Genomic DNA, 22,259 nt, shown 5'->3' with positions numbered 1-22,259 from the left:
ATAGATCGCATCCTCCTCTTCAGACAACTGGGGTGCGCAGACTAGCGGATTGTTTCAGGACTTGGCTCACGGGATGGGGGCTAGTAGACGTCGGGCGCTCATTGAACCCCAACCATAAAGAATACTCGTGTTACTCCCCTGTGCATAATCTACATACCCGTCTTGACAGATTTCTATGCAGCAGCTCTCTGTTGTCCAAATGCATGTCCCCTGAATACCTAACCAAAACCTTTTCCGACCATAGACCCCTAACGATAGATTTGCGATGGGGGAGGGTACCGTCCCCAGTACCCACCTGGAGGCTCAATCCCCCTACGGTTGGGGGATGGCCCCTTCCGTGCATCGCTGTCAGATACACTAGACAATTACTTCCCGGAAAACTGGGACACAGCAACATCCAATCTAATGGTATGGGATGCCATGAAGGTTGTAATCAGGGGGGCAGCCATAGGACAGTTAGTGGGGGCTAGACAGGAAATCCACAGGAAGCTCTGCGAAGTTGAAGACCGCTTGAAACACTTAGAAACGGCAGCGAGTGTAGACCCCGGGCGGAAAGGGGAATTGCAGACTAGCAATATAGAACATGCAGAGATTCTGAAAACACTGCGAGTCATAGACCACAAGGACTACTTACGTTGCCAACAAGCCGAATCAGACAGGTCGGGAGCCCTGCTGGCCCGCGTGATACGGGACAGTCCTGTGACTCCGGTGATTACACAAGTTAGGGATGCGGCGGGATGGATTGTGACTTCCAAGTCTGATATTAACCATGCCTTCTGAGACCACCTGAGAGAGTTATACGCCCCTTTCCCCACCGAGGACGTGGAGGAAATAATGGACTTCCTGAGAGACTTACCCTTCCCTGTCCTGACTAGGGTTGCTCAGACGGAGATGGATGGCCCCATCACACAGCAGGAAATCCGAGTAGCCATCCGCGCACTTAACCGAGGTAAAACGCCCGGCATGGACGGGTTACCTTTGGAATTCTACCAGACCTATTCTACCACTTTAGTACCTATCTTGGAGAAAATCTATAAGACATCATATGAGTCCGGTCAATTACCTGCCTCAACGATGCAGGCCGTAGTGACGTCCATACCCAAACCCGGAAGAGATACCCTTGATTTGACTAATTATAGACCCCTCTTGATGCTCTCCACAGAGTACAAGATCCTTAGCAAAGCTATTGCGTTGCGGATGCAGGCCCATCTCCCTGGCCTAATACATCCGGATCAATGCGGATTCCTCCCTGGGAGGAGCACTTCCCAAAATACGCGGAGACTACATGCCCTTATGTCCGCCACGCCTCAAGACCTTCCTCAAGCCGGCTGTGTAGCACTGGACCCTAGGCAGGCGTTTGACTCCCTGTCATGGACTTTCATGTTTGAAGTCTTGCAACGTTTTGTTTTCCCCGAATCATTGCTAAAATGGATACGATTATTGTATACGAACCCGTCGGCCAGGGCGCGCACAGGCAGATATATCTCGGCTGACTATTTTATTCACAGAGGCACCCGACAGGGATGCCCACTGTCCCCCCTGTTGTTTGTCCTGACACTAGAGGCCCTAGCGATAGCCCTCCGGGCTAGAGCGGATAGAGTGGGCATCACCATAAGGGGGACACATAACCTGATATCGATCTATGCCGACGATATCTTGTTATACTTCCAGGACCTGGGAGCAGACCACACGCCCATAGTGACTGTCTTTGACCGCTTTGAGGCTGTGTCGGGTCTAGCAATCAACCCAGCGAAATCGGTGGGTTTTTATTTCCGGGAGTTGCGCCGACCCTCCCACATGCAATTCGGCGGATATCAGATACCGATAGCACAGACCACATTCAAGTATTTAGGCATCAATGTTTATAGGTTGCCCGAAGATCAGATTGAAGGCAATGTCCGGAAGGCCATTAACAGTCTCCGTAGTAGTGTGACCTTCTGGACATTCTTACTCCTGTCCATTATGGGTAGGATAGCAGTCTCAAAAATGGTCATGCTTCCCCGTATGTTATATTATTTTGTGAACCTACCGGTGCTTCTCCCACAGCATATCTTTACTACCCTAAATACGATCCTGATTAACCTAGTCTGGGGCTCTGGGCGAAGGAGAATAAGCCTCAGAAAGCTGCAGCTCAGCACCAGAATGGGAGGTCTTGGAGTGCCGGACCTGCGGGGTTATTACTATGCAAGTCAACTCCAGTGGTTGTCCCTCTGGGTGGCGGGCAGAGACCTACACGAAATTGACTTCCCGACAGACCGATTGAAGCGCGGAGAATTACACTCCCTTCTACTACCTGGGGCTAGGATCCCCCGAGGCTGCCATCCCCTGCTATACACCGCCCTGATGTGCTGGCGGAAAGCGTTGGCGTACACGTCGGGGGTCAAACCCTACGCAGATAATATTTCTTGTTAGGGCTCCCAACACCACAGGGGCGACTGACGCAATGTAGATTGCTACCTTGGACAGAGGCGGGGGTCGAAATGGTGGGCGATTTATTTGACAACGATACACTGTTAGATCATGGTTCCTTTACACAGTCCACGGGGGCCCCTCCACGATTATACCTCCTACACGCTACAGTGTCACACTATGAATGGAACATATGGGCCCCACAGCGCATTAAACCTACACAAAATGAGCTTGTACATCTCCTCTATTACATGGGGACGGGAGGACACTTAGTGCGGTGGCTCTACGCTGGGATCAGGGGACACGCGGCCATACCACTCACTGCGCTCAGGCACACCTGGACCCAGGATACGGGAGAGGACCTGAAGAATGGGGCCTGGAAAATTATACTGGAACATCCCAGAAGGGTGTCCAGGAATGTCAAGTTCAAATTTATACAGACGATGATATTACTTAGGGCGTACCTCACTCCTAAGAGGCTACATAGGATGTTCCCTGATTCTTCACAGTGTTGTCCCCGTTGTCAGACAGACGAGGCCGGCCTTCTTCATATGTTGGGGTCTTGTCCCAGTCTGCGCAACTACTGGGGGACAATCTGCCATATATTGCACACTGTCACATCCCTGCGGGTCCCAGAGGAAGCGACACACTGTCTGATAGGACATAGGAAACGTCTCAAGACCCACAGAGCCCAATTGAAGTTTTTGGACTTGTCATTGTTGTTAGCAGCCAGAGTTCTGACTATGAGGTGGAAATCCGCCAGACCTCCAGGTGTAGAGATTTGGCGTTCTGACCTGTTAAAATGGGGCGGAGCAGAGGGTGCAGTTTTGCGTAGGGAGGAAGGGAGAGGACAACGGAAATATCCAATTGCACAGGATTGGGAACGAATGCTGCTAGAGGTGGAGGAACTAGATTTGGTGCCATCACAAGCAGGCACTGCATTCTCAGTAGACAAGCTTCATTATGTGAGAATGTTTTACCTTCTCTTTGTAACACAGACAGCTGACACTGTAGGTGGAGGGACCAGGAGACGTACGGGGTGGGCGGGGAGTTGGGTGAGACAGAGAAAGTTTAAAGGTTAAATAGTATGTGACTAATGTTGCAGAATGTGAAGGCAATACTTGCTAATGCATGGTCGGGCCATAATATTACAGAATATTATGTGTACTGATTTAGTTTACGGTCCTTTTGATGACATATTATAGCAGTGGCGTGTAATTGTTAACCTTTCAACCTGTCCCAGTTCCCTGGGGAGAAAATAGAAAAGACTGTAAATTACTGAAAATGCATACTGATGTACAAACAGTTATGCCTTGCAGTCGCACATAAAGAATTAAAAAAATATATATATATTTATTCTTACTTTTGCTTATACAGTCTGTTCATGCTATTTTTGTTTGCTCTATTCCTGCAACAGTTCTCTCATGTAACGTAACGAGCTCTATTGTGCAGTGCTCTGACACCTTCGGGTAAAGTCCGCGCTTTATAAAAATGCATTAAATAAATAAATAAATAAATAAATAAACCCATAAAGGGAGGGTTATTCTGAGGCTGAGATCTAAGCATAAGCAGGTCATGGTGTGTGTATTATAGAGGATAGAAAGGTCCTTCATAGTTGTGATTGAAATGGCCTGTCCATATGAAATAATGTTTTGTTTTTACTAATGCATTGTGACCCTCTTGAAAATCTGCTACATGCTTGGCAGACCCTTTTGGGGCAATTTGGGTTTGGCAAAGTAGGAGAAACACTGTAAACTAGTGATTCTTCCACTGCACTAAAGCTAGAGCTCTCCTGCATCATATAGAGATACAAAGTACTGTTTGGTTTCATATGGCAGAGCCTCAGCTTTCTTCGGGACTGGGAACTTTAGCAGGAAGACCATTAAGCCCAGGGAATCCTGAACCTCAGGAAGCCACTATGTTTAGGTCATGACTGGAAGTAAATCTGTCTTTGCATGGGTCCCCATGCAAGCAAGTCAGTCCTAAGAAGTAAACATCAGCAATGCCAACTATACATAGGGGAAAAAATCTACACGTGCCAGGGACAGTTCTCAAAAAACATCGCTGTGCAGGCCAAAATAAAGCAGCGACCTGCAAAATGTGGAATGTTTATCAGAAATGAAACCGCCATTTAACCCCAAGCATGCGCTTTAAAGCGTGTTTGGGGTCTTGGAACGAGCCTTGCAGTATGGCAGTTCCCCACTATAGGCCAGAGTTTGTGGGCATGGCCAGGGCCAGACTGGGAACTCAAAGCAGCCCTGGCAATTTTGACGGACCAGTCCCCCTGCTGCTTTTGTTACTGGGAGCCAATATAGCAGCACCTCTGCAAAACCGACCATCTGTAACAAAAATGTCCCCCACCGCTACAAAATTGGCTTGCACCCTTCCAGCCTCCCAGGGAAATGCCCAATGCCTGCTACGGCCAGTCCAGCCCAGGACATGGCCTACTCTTTCGTTTGAGTCACTGCCGGCATCCACTGCCTTTAGGAGTTGTTTTGAAAACCATCATGCTTTAGGCTGGAGTAAACAACCCTTCCTGTCCAGACAGTTTCCCCTAAAGTTTGATAGAGATACAGTTTACACAGGCCACCCACTGCTGAAAACAAGCGTCATACCTCAAACTCCGTGGAAGAAAATCTATTTTTTGAACCATGTCATTTTTGGTGTCTGTCCAAGTCATTGGCACCCTTGAGGTACCAGAAAACTCTAGCACTACTAGAAGGATTTTTTTGTTGTCCACAATCACTGGAGCCAATTCAAGCTTTCAGAGAAGCACTTATTATCTTATTGCTACTGCTTCAAAGGCAAGGTGTTAATTTCTTATATATATTTATGCTGATTTTTAGTTGGATCGTCCGAAATTTGTTTTTGCTGATGGTAGAAATAATTTCTCCGCCACAGGGGTCGTTCAAAATCTCCCCACCTCAGTGACACAGTTAAATCGGCTGACGGATGTTGCACCAAAATTAATGTCCTCACTGTCATCTTTAAACCAACTGGGCAAACCCACTTCAGGATTTCCTACCAATACCCATACCAAATGCCAAGACTTTCCTTCATATGTTCATGTTTTAATATTTTATCTTGCGATTTCTTTTGCACACTTTGGTGGTCATTGCAACCGAATAAAGTATTTTGATTGATTTAGAAGCAGAAATTATTCCATTGTCTCAGATTAAGAGGACCACACAGCTGTCCTACACTGCATAACTCAATGGCTTTGACCCTGCTGGCTAGCGAGCTTATAAAGCAAATGAACCTCTTGTATGCTGTGTATTTGTTGATCTTAGTAAATCCTCAGACTTTTGGCAATCAACATTTTTTTGAATTTTATGCAGATGACTTGCTCTTATATGACCAGTCTGGCATGATCTTCTAAAGAGATTTAGAAGCACTGACAGATTTTACTATCATAAATGACTTACAGGTAAACCCGTGGAAATACACAATTATTAAAATTTAGAAAATCTGATGGTTTTAAGGGCTATTAGACTGAGGAGAAAAGGCTTCTAGCTACTCTCTCCTCAGATAGATACTGAAGAATAGTCTTCAATAATAACTTAATATGTAAGAGAATAAATGACAATCAAAAAAGTCTTTGAATGATGTGTCAAATGCCTTTGTGAGGTTTCATAATTGTTATAGAGGTTATTCTCTGTCTCCTCTCAAGAAAGCTTGTATTACTGACGTTCTTATTGCTTTGACTTTAGGAACCCCAATGTGGCTACCCGTCATTAAAATATCTGTAGACTTATTTTTGATTTTGATTTTATATTGCTTTTCTAGAACTTATATATTCCTCTTATCTGGACATAATTAACTTGATTTTATTGGCGTCAGCACTAGAAGCAACTGCAAATAGTTTTTGTTGTAAATCGGTTTTAACCTGATACTGTATTACACTGGATCCTTACTGAACTTGAGAAGGTTGGAAACGGTGTGTATACTGTATCTTTACATTTTCATAACGAGTGGCTAACATTATGACATTTCATACATGCATTCTTAGATACTGAGACTTCTTGTAAAGAATTCAAGGGCAGCCGTAATAAGGCAATTCTCACATTGAGTTGACTTTTGTAACTTGAAGGAAAAAATTATCATATTTCTGTGCATTAAACTATTTATGATGATGTTTCGTTTCAGTTTTGCATGATGATATGCTTATGCAAATGTAACGTGTAATCTTAATGGCAATTAGACTTAGGGCCTGATTTAGATCTTGGCAGATGGTTGCTCCGTCATAACGGTGACGGATATCCTGTCCACCAAACTCTAACCCCTTTGCTGCTTCTGTCGGCCAACGGCCGTCGCGAGCACTACTTCCGTAGTGCTGTGCACCTCCGTTGGCCGACGCGGCCTCGCTCACTCCGCTAAACCGCCGCACCGCAGCGGAATCTGTGCCACGGTTAAGCGGCTAAATCCCATAGAATATAATCGGATTTATATTTTGTCAGATGGTATATCTGTCACCGTTGTGAGGAAGTAACCCATCCGCCAAGGTCTAAATCAGGTCCTAAGTGCTACTGATGGAAAATGGTATAATTCCTTCGTCAGAAGTGACATGCATCGAGCATGTGGTACTTATACAGAAACTCGACTCAGTGTACCGGAAATTGCAGATTTCTGTGTAACTATCGTGCTGGAACAAGAGAGAAAAGGCAGGGTCACTCTTAATATTGCTAAGTACTCCAGTCAACCAAAAGGGTGTGGAAGGACAGTCTGTACTGTGAAGACAAAGTAAGACATGCAGATGTGGTTCTACTTTATGCTTCTTACAGTGTCATTCTTCACCACAGGGGCTCTGACCCAGATGCCAGCAGTGAAGACCTTTGCCCTGAATGCAGCCCTGGCAGTGCTGCTGGACTTCATACTGCAGATGTCCATGTTTGTCGCCTTGGTATCCCTCGATGCCCGCAGAGAGGAGGTGAGAATTTGCCTAACTGTTCAGAGAAAGAGAGGGGTGGGAAAGAGACAGAGACGAAGCTTGAGATAGAGAAAAAGAGAGAGGAAAAGAGATCGAATGACAAAGAAATCTGCCATCAATGTGCACAAAGCTAAAGCCTGAGCTAAAGTGTGGTTCGCACACATTTTTAACAAGTATTTAACATTTACCTGCAAGGATAGTTGCATTGTTAATTGAATACCGCACACTACTGTGGCTTTTTCAATGCAATAAGGTGTGCCAGATCTGCAGCTATACAGTGAAAATATAGCATTGTACTGTGCGCATGATACAGGATCAACAGAGCAGAACTGAGTCATTGTGACACTAATATCCTACAATACTACAGAAATGTTTTATTAAGAGTGTACCAAATCCACAACATTGCCATGGGAATACAGTGTCAAATACATGGGAATATTGTGATATACCATCGCTCAGTAGTACCTCAAGGGAGGACTTTATAAAAACTCCAGCTCTGGAACAGGGAAAACACCCAAAGCACTATTTAGTAAACTTGAGTCTAATTACAAACTCCACTCCATCTATTGCAGGAGACATTTGCAACTTTAGGATGTCCTCAAGAGGTAATATTCAACTGTGGCACAACCTAGTAGGGCATTAGCTAACTGAAGCACTCTGCCATGAAGCAATTCCATTCCCATCCCTGATACACTGTAATCTGGAACCTCTTCAAACAACGCAAACCGTTGCAAACAATAGCAACCCTCAGCACTGCGTCAAGGGACAATATCCAGCCCAAGACATCTAGGGGATAATCCAACCTCAGCATAGACTCACGAGGCGATACCTAATCCCAGCTTTGTCTCAAAGAAGGGCAAATCCAACAGCATCACTCCATGAAGAACATATTGACCGTAAGAGGGAATAACCCGACCCAGTATTACCTTCAGGGGTATCCAGGCCCAACTCCACTGTAAGAGGAAATATCCAATCCCACCCCAGTTTATGATCAATATCTAACCCAGAACACCCTCAAGAGATTCCGTATAAGTGATGCACTAACCATAGAAGCCAAAAGGCAAACCTGGTCCCAGCAATATGTGAGGTCACTTCTCTTACCGTTTTGACTGTCATTCTACATGGTTAACCATGTAACATATACCTACCATCATCTCCACAGGACAATCGGTTTGACATCTGTTGCTGTATACAATCTAAGAAGAAGAAGCCAAAGAGGAAGAAGAAGAGCTTCTTGTACTCCTTCATGAAGAACGTCTATGCCCCTGTGCTCCTGAACAGTTTCACACGAATTGTAGTGGTGAGCAGGCAAAATGTCTATTGTCTACATCTGGCCTCTGTTGGTACAGGGGTCATACTTGTCAGTCATTAGAACAAGAATTTTCCTAGTTATCAATGTCGGATATAACAAACGCTGCCTAGCTGTTTTGGTGTTTCTCTTTTCCTTACAGTGCTGGTTCTCGCTGTGATTCTTCTTGTCCTGATATTGTTTCTCCAATTGTATATTTCTTATTTTGCTTGCTTTTTTTCTGGATGTTTAAGTTTTATTGGTTTCTTATCTCTCTTCACCAGGTATGGGTCCTTTTTGACTTCTTTGTCTTCTAAAAATGTTGATTCTGAGGGACATCTCTTTTTTTGCCAGAAGTTGTTTCTTACTCTGTCTTTTTTTTCTCCATACATCGTAACTCTTTGTGGCTTCTCTTTTTTTCTTCAGACTTAGTTTCTCTTTGGATCTTCTCTCTTACTCTTATAGATGTTTCTTGCTGGCTCCTATTTTCTATCAAGATGTTGTATTTCAGTGCATATTCTTTACTTTTTCGTTGTGCCTGCTATTTACCCAAAATATGTAACACTGTCTCCTTCCTTTTTTCTAGATGCAAGTCTGAATCTCCTCTTCTCCTGATATGGTTTCAGTCTTCTAATCCTGTGTGTGTTGTCATCAACGTTCCTCTTTCTTACCCAACTGCTGTTTTGTGACTCATCTTTCTTCTCTAAATATTATTTCCTGCTGTATCTTCTTTTTTCCTTTCATTCTTTGCCACTGTGCATTGTTTTATTGTTTGGTTATATTTTTCTCCCCAAGACATTGTTTAATGTACTGCATTATGCTTTATTTCTTGATGTTATTTCTTGTATCTACTCATTTTTTCCATACATTCTTTCCCATTCTGTCATTTGCTCTTCTTATAGATACATTGTTAATTACTGGGCCTTCTTTTTATTGTGCAGATGATGATTCTCATTCCATCTTCGATTTCTTCTCCATATGTTGCTTTTGATTTCGTATTCTTGCTCTCTCTATTTACTTTGACACTGTTTTTTTGTCTTCCATGATGCAGTTTTTTAACGTGACTTATAGTACTTCAGATATTGATCTTCACTTTTCTTATTTATTTTCTATGTCCTATTTCTCAATGTATCTTATGTTACTTCTGCAACTTTTGTTTTATTTTTTGTTGTCTTTCCGTATACATATTTTATTTTACATTTTTTCTCATTTTCACAAAATGCGATTTCTTGATTCTCTTGATATGGTTTCTCATTGTGTCTCCTATTTCGTCTGCAGACTTTGTTTCTGAATACATCTCCTTTTGATTCTCAGATGTTGTTTCACTTTGTGTCTCTAATCCAAGAGTCTTACTATGTTCTTTCTAATCATATTTTCTTTCTTTCTTAGATGTTTTTTTCACACTGTGTCTCCTCTGTTGCAGTTTGATGTTTTCTCATCCTTCTGAATATTTTGTCTCTTAACTTGTCTACTGTATTCTATATGTTTGTTACCATGTCTTCTCTTTCCCCTTGAGAAAATGTGTCTCATTCTCCCTCCTTTTTACATTTTCGAGATTGTATTTCTCTCTATACCTTTTTGTTTGAAAATATTGTTTCTGGTATTATCTTTCTTCTCCAGGTGTTATTGTTTCCAATTATGCCTCCTTTCTTTTACAGTTGTTTTGTCAAGTGTATAGTCTTTCATCATGTTTTTCTTTCTTCTGTACATCTGGTTTTCTACAAAGATCCCTAATTTCTTCTTTTAGATGTTACATCGCAGTGTTCATTCTTCCCTAACCACGTTGTCGCATTGCATCTTATCGTCATCAGATGTTTCAACGTAAAATTTCCCAGCTCCTTTTCTCCTCCTTTTTCATATGATGTAGTCCACTGTGTTATCTCTTTCTTATGCCGGTTATGGTTCCCACTTTGTTCTGCAGTTTTTTTCTTATTTGTTCTCCTATTTCTCCTCTGGAGGTCATTTTACAATATATTCTTTATTTCTTCAGAGGGTTGGCATTTTTAACTTTCCTTTCTAATATCTTTCGTTTCTTCTGGGTAGTTTGTTTCAGTCTCTCTATATTGTTTTTCATATTTTTTCTCATTCTATTCAGACTTTAATTTTTTCAATCTCTTCTCTCATCCTAAGATGGTGGTGTTCATCTTCATGTTCTGTGCTGGGATATTTTTTACTATGAAGGTCCGTGTGGGTCTGGACCAGGAGCTGTCGATGCCACAGGTATATTTGACCCTCCTTAGCGCATCTCTAGCTCCTTCCTCCTCGATATCCTTCAATCTGTAACTCATATGAGCACTGCTTCAACTTTGCTCAACCTCTTTCACCTCTTGATCCTCATATATCCTTAACTTAGCAACCAGCTTTCACCTTTTGTTGTCATGTTATAATACTTGCCTTCTACAAGTATTATGGCAAGTAGTGCTTTCTTAATCTCAGTGCCCATTTAATGTGCTTCTGGGATTTCCACTGAGTGGTTGTGAATGTTTTTAAAACATTTTTTAACTAATAGCTTGAAAGGGCAGCAGTCTGTTGGACTGTTACCAGTTCTTTAAAATATAGGTAGAGTGTACTTTGGCCCATCCCAGGGGACCTTGTACTACTGAATATTTGGTATATGATTCTGTAATCTACCAAAAAGGTGTAAATCCACTGGATCGCTTGGAGGACTGTTATGCATCTGAAAAGTACACTCAATCATGACGCAGTGACATTCAATCTCAAAAAGCATTCTTTAGAGAAAGAAATCCGTTTCTGCTATTTTTCTCTAGCATTGACAAAGTCAGTAGTTATGGCTTTAGAATGTTTAGCAACATTTGTGCATTCAACTTAAAGCTTCACTGTGGCATCACAAACGGGGTTGGGGGAAACAACTGGACTAGTTACTTCAAAAATACACCACAGGTGATGGAAGAGGGCTGGTTGAGCCAGTAGACATAATAAAGCCAAAAGGGCTGATAAAGAACCTTTAACTGTGGCTACAGCAAGGCCTTGCTAAACCTATGAAGCACAAAATAAGTGGATGACCGACATACATTCTTGCAAAGGTTTGATCTTACGTAGAAAGCACCAAGGAACAGACTTATCCCAGAATATACAGACTTAGTGGAATGGCACCTGGCTATAAGAATGACCCCAGCAACTTTGTGGGGAAGATAGAACTCCATCAACTGTCGTTGATCAATCTCCACACATGGAATTTGTGCCGGCTCTGGTGCAGGACCCGGCCGCTGGTGGGACAAAAGATTTTTTGGAATGGACAGTTGCACTGGAGGACAAATGCTCATGGCCTGAAGTTCCGAATACCACATTCTTCTTTACCTGTCTGGAGCCACTAGGATGACTTGGACCCAGTATTTCCCGATCTTTTTCAGCACTCTCGGCAGGGCAGGGGTGGCAGAAAGGCATGCAGGAGTCCCTATCCCAAATCCAGACATGTGTCTCCCAGGGAGAACTGCCTTGGAAACTACAATGAGCAAAACGTTGAACTCTGCGCATTCTCCGAGGAAGTAAGTAGATTGCCTGGGAGTTTGCAGGATGGGAGTGTGAAAATAGCCATTCTGAAAATCCAGTGCCATCATCCAGTCTCTTGGGTCCAGGGCAGACAGAACTTGGGCCAGGGTGAGCATTTTGACCTTGTCTTTCCAGAGGAAGAGGTTCTGAGGACGGAGATCTAGAATGGGGAGAAGGCTTTTGTCCTTTTCCGACACCGGAAAATAATAGAAATACCAACCAGTCCTGATCTCTGATGCCAGCACCCTCTCTATTACTTCCTTGGCCAAAAGAGCTTGAATTTCTTTGCAGAGTATGGGTAAGTTGTCCTCTGGGAGCTGTTGCTGTGCCGGTGGTATATCCATTGGATAGGACAGAAAGGGTAGGGAGTAGTTATGATCTACAATCTGGGGCACCCATTAGTCTGACGCGATGCTCCTCCATCCAGGGACATGAAAGGGGACGTGACTTTATTCAAGGTGATCTTGTGCATTCAAGAGCAATTTGAAGCAGTTTTTCATCGGCGGCTTCAGGGAGAGACAGGTTGTGGTCTGGGTAGACAGTTACCCATGAGAGCCAGAACAATGTTGGCTGGCTCCTGATAGGCCTGTTGTTGCTGAGGTCCATAATGCCTCTTTCACAGCATATAAACCCTGCCAAATCCTTGTTGTTGGGGGAACTGCTGATTTGGCTGAGCTAATCCTAGAGAGTGCTCTGTAGCTTTCCCTACTTTAAATTTCTCTACGCCCTAATCAGCCTTTGCCCCAAAAGATTTCGAGCCATCAAATGGCATGTCCATTAGGGACTGCTGGGCATTCAAAGAGAAGCCTGGGAAGAGAATCCAAGCTTGGTGCCTAAGCACCATGCTGGTGCTGACTGCCCTACCCAGGCAGACTGTCATACCCAGGCCAGAACAGCTTGTATATTTCGCAACATCATGACCATGAAGGATCAGATGCAAGATGTGTCTCGAATCCTCGGGGACAGCTGACAAAACATCTTCCACACTATCCCACAAGGTTTACGAATACTATGCCAGGAGGTCAAAGGTGTTAACGGATTGCAGGGCAAGACTGGAACTGGAAAAAAACTAATTTTGTGAAGCTCTCTGGACTCAGGTGTTGAGTGAGGAAGTCGGGGTTCCCAGGAGAAGGACTGGGTCGCCTTGCCACTTGTCTGTTGACTGGTGGGCAAGATCCTGGTTTCGCCCAGGTGTCCCCTAGTGTATCTATCAAGGCCTCATTGAAAGGAGCAGATGTCTGTGGGTGGAAGCTTCTGGGTTAAGAACCTCTTTGAGCACGTTAGTCCTTACTGTTTTCTTGGGTATGTTAAGAACTTTGGAAATGCTTATACTGACTGTCTCAAAGGATTCTGATTCTTCAGTGACTAAAGGGTTAGATGAGTTTAAATCTATGTCAGGGAAGGTTTCTAATCCACTGACATCTTGTAGGTCCTCAAATTCATTGTCCTCATCATAAAATGACTCCCTTTCAGCCTCTTGATCATAAAGCTGCTGAACCTCTTCAAAGAAGGTAACATAGCGTGGTGGGGATTGTGTGGGGGTTGGGGGGGTGTCTGAGCCTCCAAATCTGATAGAATGATGGAATTCAGCTCTGAAATCTGTGCTGGCGTTGAGGGGCTCATCCGTTGCATCGGTCTGGTACGGTTTGGACCCGGATGGAGGTTGAGTGCCACGTTTGGTATCAGGGAAGCATCTGCCGACAAACCTCCAACAGGCTGACACCTCAAATCCTTGGGGCCAGAAGGAGCTCCAGAGAGATCATGTGGGTTTACTTAAGATGGTTACTGCAGCTTCCACTGAGGAGAAATGAGGTTGAGCGGAGGCACTTGTCAAGCTCGCTCCTTGAAGCAGTTTCAAAGCTTAGAAGTACTCGGGACTGCTTCCACAACTGCTTTCAGAGCTCAGCAACATCAAGTGTGGTTCTGAATGACCTACAATACATTTTTGCACAGAACGACCATGAATGAGGCAGACTTTGTGTGCCTGTCACCGCCATTGATCATTGACAATACCAACAAGGTTGAACTCTATAGTTTTAAGGCCTAAAGCTACACACTGCAAGGTATTTTTGAAGAAAAACAAGTTTTCCCTGAGGGGAAAGTTCTATCAAGAGACACGACTGCTAGCTTTAAATTTGCTTCAGAAGGCACAGAAAGAAAGGAACTGACTTCAGCCCACAGACGGACCAGATGTAGAGCCACACGACCCCACCTTCCAATGCATGAGGAAATTCCTAAAAGGATCCTGCATCTAGTCTGGCACCTGGGGTAATTCACAATGTGAGGAAGCTGCAGTTACAAGTCTTTATCAGAAACAGAAAAACCCTGAAATATTTGAGAAGGGACAAATTACTATTCTAACACCAGCCTGAGTATTTGGGGAAAGTGTATTTTTTGGGAGCCTTGTGGTACTCTCGATCAGCAGGCACAGTAAAACTATTGGGCTGTCAGTTTGTCTGCATGTAATGCTTCTGCGTGTACAGCTGAGGCTGCGGGGCATGGACAGGTGGGTTGATTCAATAGATGGACCACCATCATAGTTCATCTAGAAAACTAGCGCCCTGTAAAGCTAATCCAGTTGGTATGCAGCTGACATGAGATAACACTTTTGAAAATAAGTACTACACCCGAAATCAAAGGAACCTGTGAGAGGTTGATTTGAAAAAGATCTGACACAGAAAGCTAGGGAATTTGTGACATAGCAACTTCGAGCTAATGTCACAATTTTTAGCATTGTGTCAGATGACCAGAAAACAGGCTGTAAAACCCACTAATTCTAAAATATTAAATTTGTCTTTTTATCCTTTTTTCCTAGCCACCTGTTACTACTTTCTCTAAATCAGATTCCGATGGCTGTTAACTCTTTATTTATCTCAATTCTCCTCCTGATCTTGCTCCTTGTCTCCCTGTTCCATTTCCCTTCTTCACTGTAGCTCATTACTTTTCACATCATTCCTGCTTCTTCTTCCTGACTCCTCCTTCGCATACCTCCATAATCCATCTCCTTGCCTTGCCTTCTTAATGCTTCATTTCTCCTTCATGTCACCTTTTCTTTTCCACGGATTCCCTCTCTGTCCTCACATTATTCTCTTAACCCTCTTTTCTCACAGTCTCCCCCTTAGGTCTCAGTCATTTCTACCTCTTTCTTTGCAACTACACCCCCTTCTTCTCCCTTTATGCTACTTTCTCTCTCACCTTTGTGTTTTTTCCTCTTTCCTCCGTTCCATTTACCCACTATAATCTGCACTCCTTCCACCAACACTTTCATATTGTTGATATTTCTGCTTACCTCCCCACTACCTCTTTCCTTCACCTTCCCTTCTACTTTTTAATCCACAGGACTCGTACATGCTAGAGTATTTCAGCTACCTCAACAAGTATTTCGAAGTTGGCGTGCCAACCTATTTTGTTACCACTGGCGGGTACAACTTCTCCACCCCGGAGGGCATCAATGCCATCTGTTCCAGCGTAGGCTGCAATAACAACTCCATGACGCAGAAAATCCAGTATGCCACAGGCTTCCCTGACAAGTAAGTGACTACCATGTACCATCCTTCTTATGGCCTAGTAGGCACACAGACCACAGTGAAGCGGGGAGGAGAAAAGCGTAGATTGGAGCAGTGGCGCAATTCGTTGTAAAAAGGAGCGAACGCTACGCCTACAAGAAGCTCGGATTTAAAGCTGAGAAAAAATACTGGGCCTTATTATATAGGTAGGGCAGAATAGGGTAGGGGTATTTACTGCATGGTGTAAATACCATTAACCCAGGGAAAGGTATTTCCAAAGAGTGGTATAAATACCTCCTATTTGGAAATTTCACATTTTAATTAAAGTAAGATGTGAATTAGTACTTAACACTTGGAATTCTGCACGTTTTGACTATTTTACGGGCTTTTTTTCCTAATAAATTTCATTAGGATTTGACCTGCCAGAATTGATGAGGGAAAATTGCGAAAGTGTGATAATTTTCACATAACACGTGATTTTGATCCCTGTGCAACGTTTTATTTGCATAAGGATCGGATTTTAGCCGTTTATTTGGAATGCGGGCCCAGAAGGAAAACACAGGTATGAGGAGACCGCATGCACCTCTGCCCTTGAAGATATTTATCAAGGTGTCTCGAACCCAGGCTTCTCCCAACGAGAAAAAATTAAACAAAGTTACCTTATCTTGCAAAGCAGAGATTTTCAAAATGTAACTCTCAATGAAAGTACTACTGGTAGAGACCCAGCGCCCATTAGGATTTCAATTGATTGCTGAGAAAATATTTCCCTCATGCTAATGGAGTCTATTGCCACCTGCACAATAACAAGCATTGGCAAAACTAATAGGTCTTGCCTGTGCAATAGCTATTGACATTGCCATTGTGTTTTAACCATGTTGTACGCCAGCGTGGCTGCTGCTTAACATTCCTAAAAGTTAGTGCCATAAAGGAGAGTGGCATGGAGTAGAGTGTCATAGAATGTTGTGTGGTTGCGTGGCGTAGAGTGAAGATGAGTGGAGTGAAGTGGAGTGTCGTTGAGCCTCGCAGAGTTGAGTGGTGTAGAGTGTTGTGGATTGCCGTGGAGGGAGTAGAGTATCATAGACTGGACTAGAGTGTCACAGAAATGAGTGGAATAGAGTGGTATATAGTGTTGTAGAGTGAAGTGACGTAGAACACAGTGGAGTGGAGTGGCGTAGAGGGAGCTGCATGTCGTAGAGGGAGTTGTGTGTCGTAGAGTGGATTAAATTGCCGTAGAGTGGAGTGGTATGTAGTAGAGTAGTGTACTAGAGTGGAATGACAGGGTGGAATAGAGTGTTGTAGAGTGTCACAGTGCAGTTGAGTAGAGTGGAGTTGTGTCTTAGAATAGAGTGGCGCAAGGTGGAATGGAGGGGCACAGAGGGAGTTGCGTAGTTGCGAGTTGCGTAGTGTCGCAGAGTGGAGTAGAGTGGCGTGGAGTAGTGTGTCGTGGGGAAGAGTTTAATGGAGTAGAGTATCAGAGTTGTTTATTGTGAAGTGGAGTGTTGTGAGTTGTTAGAGAGTAGCGTTGGCTAGAGTGAAGTTGCGTACAGTACAGTGTAGCAGAGTAGGTTAGCACTGAGTTCAGTGGGATAGAGTGCATTGGCGTTGAGTGAGGTGACGTAGAATGCTGTGATTTAAAGTAGAGTGGCATAGAGTGGAGTGGTACGGCGTAGAGTGCAATGGTGTAGAATAGATTGTTTCAGAAAGAGTGGTGCAGGGTAGCACACAATGGTGTAGAGTAGAGTGGTTAGAGTACAATGGTGTAGAGTAGAGTGGAGTGATGCAGAGTAGGGTGACTAAGACTTCAGTTGCGGAGAGTGGAGTGTTTCCGAGTAGAGTGTCGTAGAATGCAGTTGCGTAGAGTGCATTGGCATAGAGTGCAGTGGCATAGAGTAGAGTGGTGCAGAGTATAATAGAGGGGCATAGAGTGTAGTGGTGTAGAGTGTAGTGGCCTAGAGTGTAGAGCATGGGCAGCTCCTCCACTGGTGCAGAGGAGCGTCGCCCCATTTAAATGATCCCCCTACAAAGCCCCAAGATGAAAAATAAAAAGGTTATTCATTATCATTTTCTTTTTCATCCCCCGTCCTGAATAGTGCACTGTTTAAAGTGTGCATGACTTTTTGGCTGACCGTCTTGCGATGGCTAGCCACACATGCACACTTTAAACATCTCTCACCCAGCTGTCTTAAGACAGCTAGGTTAGAGCTAGTGCAGGCTTCCAGAGCACTGTGGAGCGTCGAGTGAGGCTGCTCCCTGCAGTCAGGGCACTGCTCTCATGCTGCATGAGAGCAGCACCTGGATTAGTCCAGGGAGTTTCCTGGTGGCCGGGCTGCAGTTCAAGAAAGAAGAGGTCTGAGTGGAGGACTTATGAAGTATTTAATGTTATTTTTATTTTGTATTTTATTTGCGCTCGCCCACCCCTTCCTCCCCGTAGATGCCAGCGCCACTGGTGTAGTGGCATATAGTGTTGCTGAGTATAGTGGCATAGAGTGCACTTGTGCAGAGAAAATTGGCGTAGAGTGCATTGGATTTGAGTGAAGTGGTGAAGAGTGCATTGGCGTAGAGTGCAGTGGTGTAGAGTAGTGTGGCATAGAGTGCAAATAATGCATAGAGTGGTGCAAAGTAGAGTGGAGTAGTGTACCGTAACTTGCAGTGTTGACTAGTGGAGTGGTGCAGGGTAGAGAGGAGTGGTGCACGGTAAACAGTTGAGTGGCATAGAACACAGTAGTGCAGTGGTGCAGAGTGGCTTAGAGTGGATTGGCATAAAGTGAAGTGGCATATAGTGTAATGGCGTACAATTACCTAATAGTGGTGTAGAGTGTAGTGGCATAGAGTTCATTGGCGGAGAGTGCAGTGGTTGAGAGTAGAATGTCAAAGCGGAGTGGCATATCGTGGAGTGGTGAAGGGTTGAGTACATTGGTGTAGAATGGAGTGATGCAGAGTAAGGTGGCATAGAGTGTAGTGACATAGAATGCATTAGAGTAGAGTGCAGTAGAGTGGTGTAGACTAAAGTGGTGTAGGGTAGAGTGGGATGTATGACGGTACAACGCGTGGTATTACCACGCATACCATTACAACGCAGGTTTTTCAACGCAAGTCGTTACAGCGACTTGCATTGGGGGGCGCTGGATAGTGAATAGTTTAATTTACTATTCCAACTCCAGTCCCCGTGGATAGTCGGGAAGGTGTTGGATAGTAAATTAAACTATTCCCTATCCTAGCGCGCCCTCCAGCGCCTGCATTGTAATGGTACCACGTTGTTAGAGTTTCGTTGAAAAGGATGTTCCCCGTAGAGTGCAGTGGCATAGAGTGCAGTGGCGTAGAATAGAGTTGCGAAGATCAGAGTGGGGCAGAGGAGAGTAGCCTTGAGGCGAATGCAGTGATGCAGAGTAGAGTGTTGTAGAGTGCAGTGGTGTATAGTAGAGTGGCGTAGAGTGGCGTAGAGTTTAGTGGCAGAGAATGCAGTGTTGCAGAGTCACGTTTTTTAGGGTGGAGCATAGTAGAGTTATGTTGCAAAACTCATCATTGAGAACTCTAACCAAAATAAAGGAGCTCTTTACCTTATGCTGATGACTAGCTTACCAGCAAGATAGCTCTGTGAGTTAACTCTCACCACTGGCATCTGCAGTTCTCTCCAGGCCTCCATTTTGAATCCTGAGGAAGGCAGACCCAGTCGTCCATCCTTATGAGGTTGCTGTACTGAATTAGAATTATAGCAAATTTTCTATTTAGAGTACTTACAGACATGAGACATGAAGCTCAATATAAAACCAACTTACTTTCTTACCCATCACCTCTAAAAAGCAACCCCTGTGGGTCCTACTAAGACTATAAACATCTCCTGGCATTCTGCTATTCAGTTCAATCAATCAATCAATCAATCAATCAATCAGGGGCTTTTAAAGCAAGCTACTCACCCGTGAGGGTCTCACAGTGCTGTGTTGGGGGTGCAGCTCCGGGTCAGCTGAAATCAAGGTCTTGAGGCCCTTCCTGAAGGTGTGCAGGGTAGGGGAGTGTCTAATGTTGTCTGGGAGCTCATTCCAGTCCTTGGCTGCGACATAGGAGAAGGCTCTTCCACCTGTTCTGGTTCTGAGGATGCTTGGGGTCTCTACTAGGGCGAGGTCGGTGGATGGATGCTCCTTTTGGGTACGTGGAAAGAGATTCTTTCTTTGAGGTATTTGGGTCCGATGTTGTGGAGGGATTTGCAGGTGTGAGTGAGTAGCTTGAAGGTTACTCTCTTCTCGACGGGGAGCCAGTGGAGGTGTTGTAGGTGTTGGGTCATGTGCTCATGTCATGGGGTGCCGAGGATGAGTCTGGTTGTGGTGTTGTGGATGGTCTGGAGTTTGTGCCGTTATAAGCACAATCAGTGACTCCAGCTCTAACAGTACACAATCCTCAGATATCTCCTTTTCCACCACTTCCATGAACTGAACGCAATCTGCAATTTCCACAAACAGATCCCTTGCAAGAAGAAGGTAGTGAGATCCATTAAAAATTAACATGTAATTTGTCAGTCGAGGCTTTCTCCATCTTTCAAACCGATCAAATCATCCCTAATGGGAAGCAGTTATCATGGCCAGCATCAGTGCCTGCCTTCTAAATAGTAATTGCTGGCTACTTGAACCAGCACCATCTCAGAAAAGGCATCAGCAGACAATATCTTAGCCAACTAAAGCAGGCTTCCAACCTACTATACTCCAGTAAAATTATGAAAAAGCAGGAAATAATACAGTTTCAACTGTACATGGATTCTCCAGGAACCGAAAAAAGTTTACTTTTCAGACTTGCCTCAAAATTTACTAACTTCCGATGGAGCAAGATAAGAGTCTTACTCAATAGAACCCTTTATCAACCAAAGATTATTTAGGTTAAACAGTGTGGTAAATGTATGTATATATTTATGTATGTAAATCCATCAGAATCCAGGGGCACTGCCTTCAGAATAGTCTGAAACCTCACAGCAGGACCAATAAACAAGGACTTCAGGAAACTCTCAAAAACCAAAGGACTTATTCATGAAGGCCTGCGTCACTTTAGCGCCACCGTTGCATCACTTTCAGTGACGAGCGGAGTAGTAAATAATGCGCCATGTTAGGCCATATTTACGAAGTAGCGCATCCAGGCAGATGCATCACTTCGTAAACCCCTGTGCTACATTATACCTGCGCCAGGTATAATGTATGCTGGTTGTGCATTTCTCAGCAATAAAGGGTCGTAGGAGTGGCGCAGTGAAATCCATGAGGTTTTGCTGCGCCATTTCTAAGATGTCAATGCGTCAAAAACGTATGCCTGCCTCATGGCAGGCATAAGGGTGGCGCAGACCCTTTCACATGTGAAAGGAACATTGCTGGAGTTGTGTCACACTTTTGACAACTCCAGCAATGCGCCACTTTTGCACCGACAGATACAACAGAAGTACTGGCATATCTGTCGTCCCATGCGACATGATGCATCATACTGTAAATATGATGCATCATTGGTGTCGCAAGGAGGGCCCACTGAGAAGTGTTGCATCGCTTCTTTCACGTAGCGATGCACCAGTTATCATAAATGGGGCCCAAAACTTTTTAGCTTGCCTTCAAAATGTTCGATGGGGGCAGAGCAAAAATATCAGGCAGAAGCCAGTACTTACACCTGATTGGACGCATATTTATCCTATCCTTGATTTAGCACTGATTGTCAAAACCTACAGCTTTTCATAGTGTGACTGAACAGCAATGCATAGGGCTTTATAAATTCACTAAATAATAAATCTACTGTTTAACAGGCAAGCGGCAACATATCGAAATACTAGATTTAGTGCAAAGGCTATTAGTTGATGGAATTCCACCTGGTCTGGGATTGGATGGGTGCACACATTGGTTACTTAATAGAACCTAAGGGACGGGGCATCAACGGCACAAGCTCGTCACCAACCTAGGTAGAGCAGTTGTGCTGCAGGAAGTGAAGTGCATAGGAGTAATTCTTTTACAGAAGGATAATGTCGATTATTGTCTCCATCAGAACTTCACTGGAATGTGGGAAGCGATTATTGGAACAGCTCAAAATGTACTAGTTGGGACGCTTAACAACTATTAGCCATTTTGTCCTTAGCTGTGGATTGGTTGGTCTTATCGGTCAGCTCCACTGTTTGTGGGTGGCCAAGATAGCTGCCCTTCAATTATTGTGAGGTGCTCCTTTCAAGCAGGCATTCACTTTTATTCTAACCAATCAACAATCTGGAAAGAGAGGTTGATCAAGCTTGGCCTCTGCTGGAAATTTGCACTGTGCAAGTCCTCGTCTAGGAATGCAATTTGGTAGGTCCGCGCACATCTTCAGCATGATTCAACTTGCTGAAATAGTGCAGTTCTTATGTGATTTTGGGGTTGTTGGACACTGGTCTGCTTCCAAATTAAACTGTAGCATTGTTTGCATTTCAGCTGTCCTGGCATTGACAGTCAAGATCATTTTTGTAGATCCTCTCCTAGGCTACCTCGAAGAGGCTGACTTGGTGGAGGGGAAGTGTTCCCAGCCAAACCAGAGATCATAAATACAGCTCTTTTTAATGGTCTTAGGGTTCCTGTGGGGGTGCAGGAAGTTATGTCCAAATGCTGTTCCGAGAGATAATTATAACGATCCACAC

General features: G+C 44.1%; 1 protein-coding gene across 1 annotated transcript in view; it reads left to right on the top strand.

Annotated features, from left to right (window-relative positions):
- NPC1L1 (NPC1 like intracellular cholesterol transporter 1) overlaps positions 1 to 22,259 on the top strand; it is a 176,716-nt gene that overhangs the window by 117,060 nt on the left and 37,397 nt on the right. Inside the window, exons 4-7 of the mRNA XM_078665537.1 lie at positions 7,191 to 7,336; positions 8,499 to 8,636; positions 10,755 to 10,844; positions 15,474 to 15,664. Of these exons, the coding sequence (XP_078521663.1) occupies positions 7,191 to 7,336; positions 8,499 to 8,636; positions 10,755 to 10,844; positions 15,474 to 15,664 (565 nt within the window). The remainder of the gene's footprint in view (positions 1 to 7,190; positions 7,337 to 8,498; positions 8,637 to 10,754; positions 10,845 to 15,473; positions 15,665 to 22,259) is intronic.

The sequence above is a fragment of the Lissotriton helveticus genome, chromosome 11 (assembly GCF_964261635.1).
Source record: "Lissotriton helveticus chromosome 11, aLisHel1.1, whole genome shotgun sequence".
Taxonomy (NCBI): Eukaryota; Metazoa; Chordata; class Amphibia; order Caudata; family Salamandridae; genus Lissotriton; species Lissotriton helveticus.
This window is presented reverse-complemented; position numbering and strand designations above follow the sequence as displayed.